At 40.4% G+C, this 1,153-nt stretch overlaps 1 protein-coding gene across 1 annotated transcript in view; it reads right to left on the bottom strand.

Annotated features, from left to right (window-relative positions):
• Positions 1-6: 6 nt before the first annotated feature.
• Positions 7-1,153, bottom strand: part of LOC119588623 (flocculation protein FLO11-like) — a 9,860-nt gene continuing 8,713 nt past the window's right edge. The window contains 2 exon segments of the mRNA XM_037937262.1: positions 7-370; positions 707-834. Coding sequence (XP_037793190.1) covers positions 150-370; positions 707-834 — 349 coding nt within the window. The 3' untranslated portion in view covers positions 7-149.

The raw sequence follows: 1,153 nt of genomic DNA, 5'->3' as shown, positions 1-1,153 counted from the left end.
AATATCACACGAATAGTATTTAAGGCACCATCTACATTTACAAACAGTATTTCTTCCCCTTTCCCTCTTATTCTGCAGAAATGAAGAAAACCACAATTGATCCCCTCACCACTCCATACCATCACAAATATAACATCATCATCCACAGCCTAGTCATAAAAATCAAAGTCATCGTCGTCCGAGGCATCTGCCCCGGCGCTTACACCACCAGACTCCGAATCTGAGTCCAGGTTGAGCTGAAGGGCTGCTGATGGCCGAGTCTTGCCAAGGAGTGCCTTGGGGGCTGGGGCGGAGGCTGCTTTCGTTCCTGCTGGCTTCTCTGCTTGGCTGGGAGCTGTACTGGTCTCAGAGGGCGGCACTGGCTTCTCTCCTGTGATTGGTGGGATGAACAATGCCATTAAGTCAGGCCTGAGTGCTAAAGGTTGTCATTTAAACCACTGTGATATACATATACTGTGATATATGTGATATACATGTCAGGTACCTGCATGGTATGTTTTGTTATAGGATGAATCCCTATCAGGATGCTGTGAATATTTCTACACAATTTTCTTATTACTATTTATTACTATTACTCTGAAAATGAAGCTTCAACTCCTGAATATTATTTTCAAAACCCAACAGACAGACATGTTGATTATTACGGAACTAAAATTTCAGCTCCAAAGGATCACAAATACATCCAGTAATTCTACAATATTCATACCTTGATCTTTAGGCTTGCTCATTGCTGCCTGTATAGCAGCCTCAACACTGTCTACACTGTCAGTATCAGTGCTGGGGGGTGCAGGTCGTAGTGAGGGGATACTCGATGCAAAAGGCTTAAAAGCGGGCCTGAAAAATTCAGAATTATTAGTAGCTTATAAAGCAGAATTACTAGATAGTATTCCTAAAGCCTTAATGCCAAAAAGTATAGTGATTGTAAACTTTCTAGCAAAATGTTCTTTAGAATTTCCTGACTGGCTAATAAAATGCTAACTATGGATCTTTGGACAGCAGTTTTTATACCACCTTTTGATCTTTATATACCTTTATCCTCTCATTATTCCATTATTATTTAATTACTATCCTTTTTGGTAGAATCAGTCAAATTTGTGCCTGGGTAACTGTCTAATACGTAATAACATGCCCAAGTACTTAAACGGCTGTTTCC

The sequence above is a fragment of the Penaeus monodon genome, chromosome 24 (assembly GCF_015228065.2).
Source record: "Penaeus monodon isolate SGIC_2016 chromosome 24, NSTDA_Pmon_1, whole genome shotgun sequence".
Taxonomy (NCBI): Eukaryota; Metazoa; Arthropoda; class Malacostraca; order Decapoda; family Penaeidae; genus Penaeus; species Penaeus monodon.
This window is presented reverse-complemented; position numbering and strand designations above follow the sequence as displayed.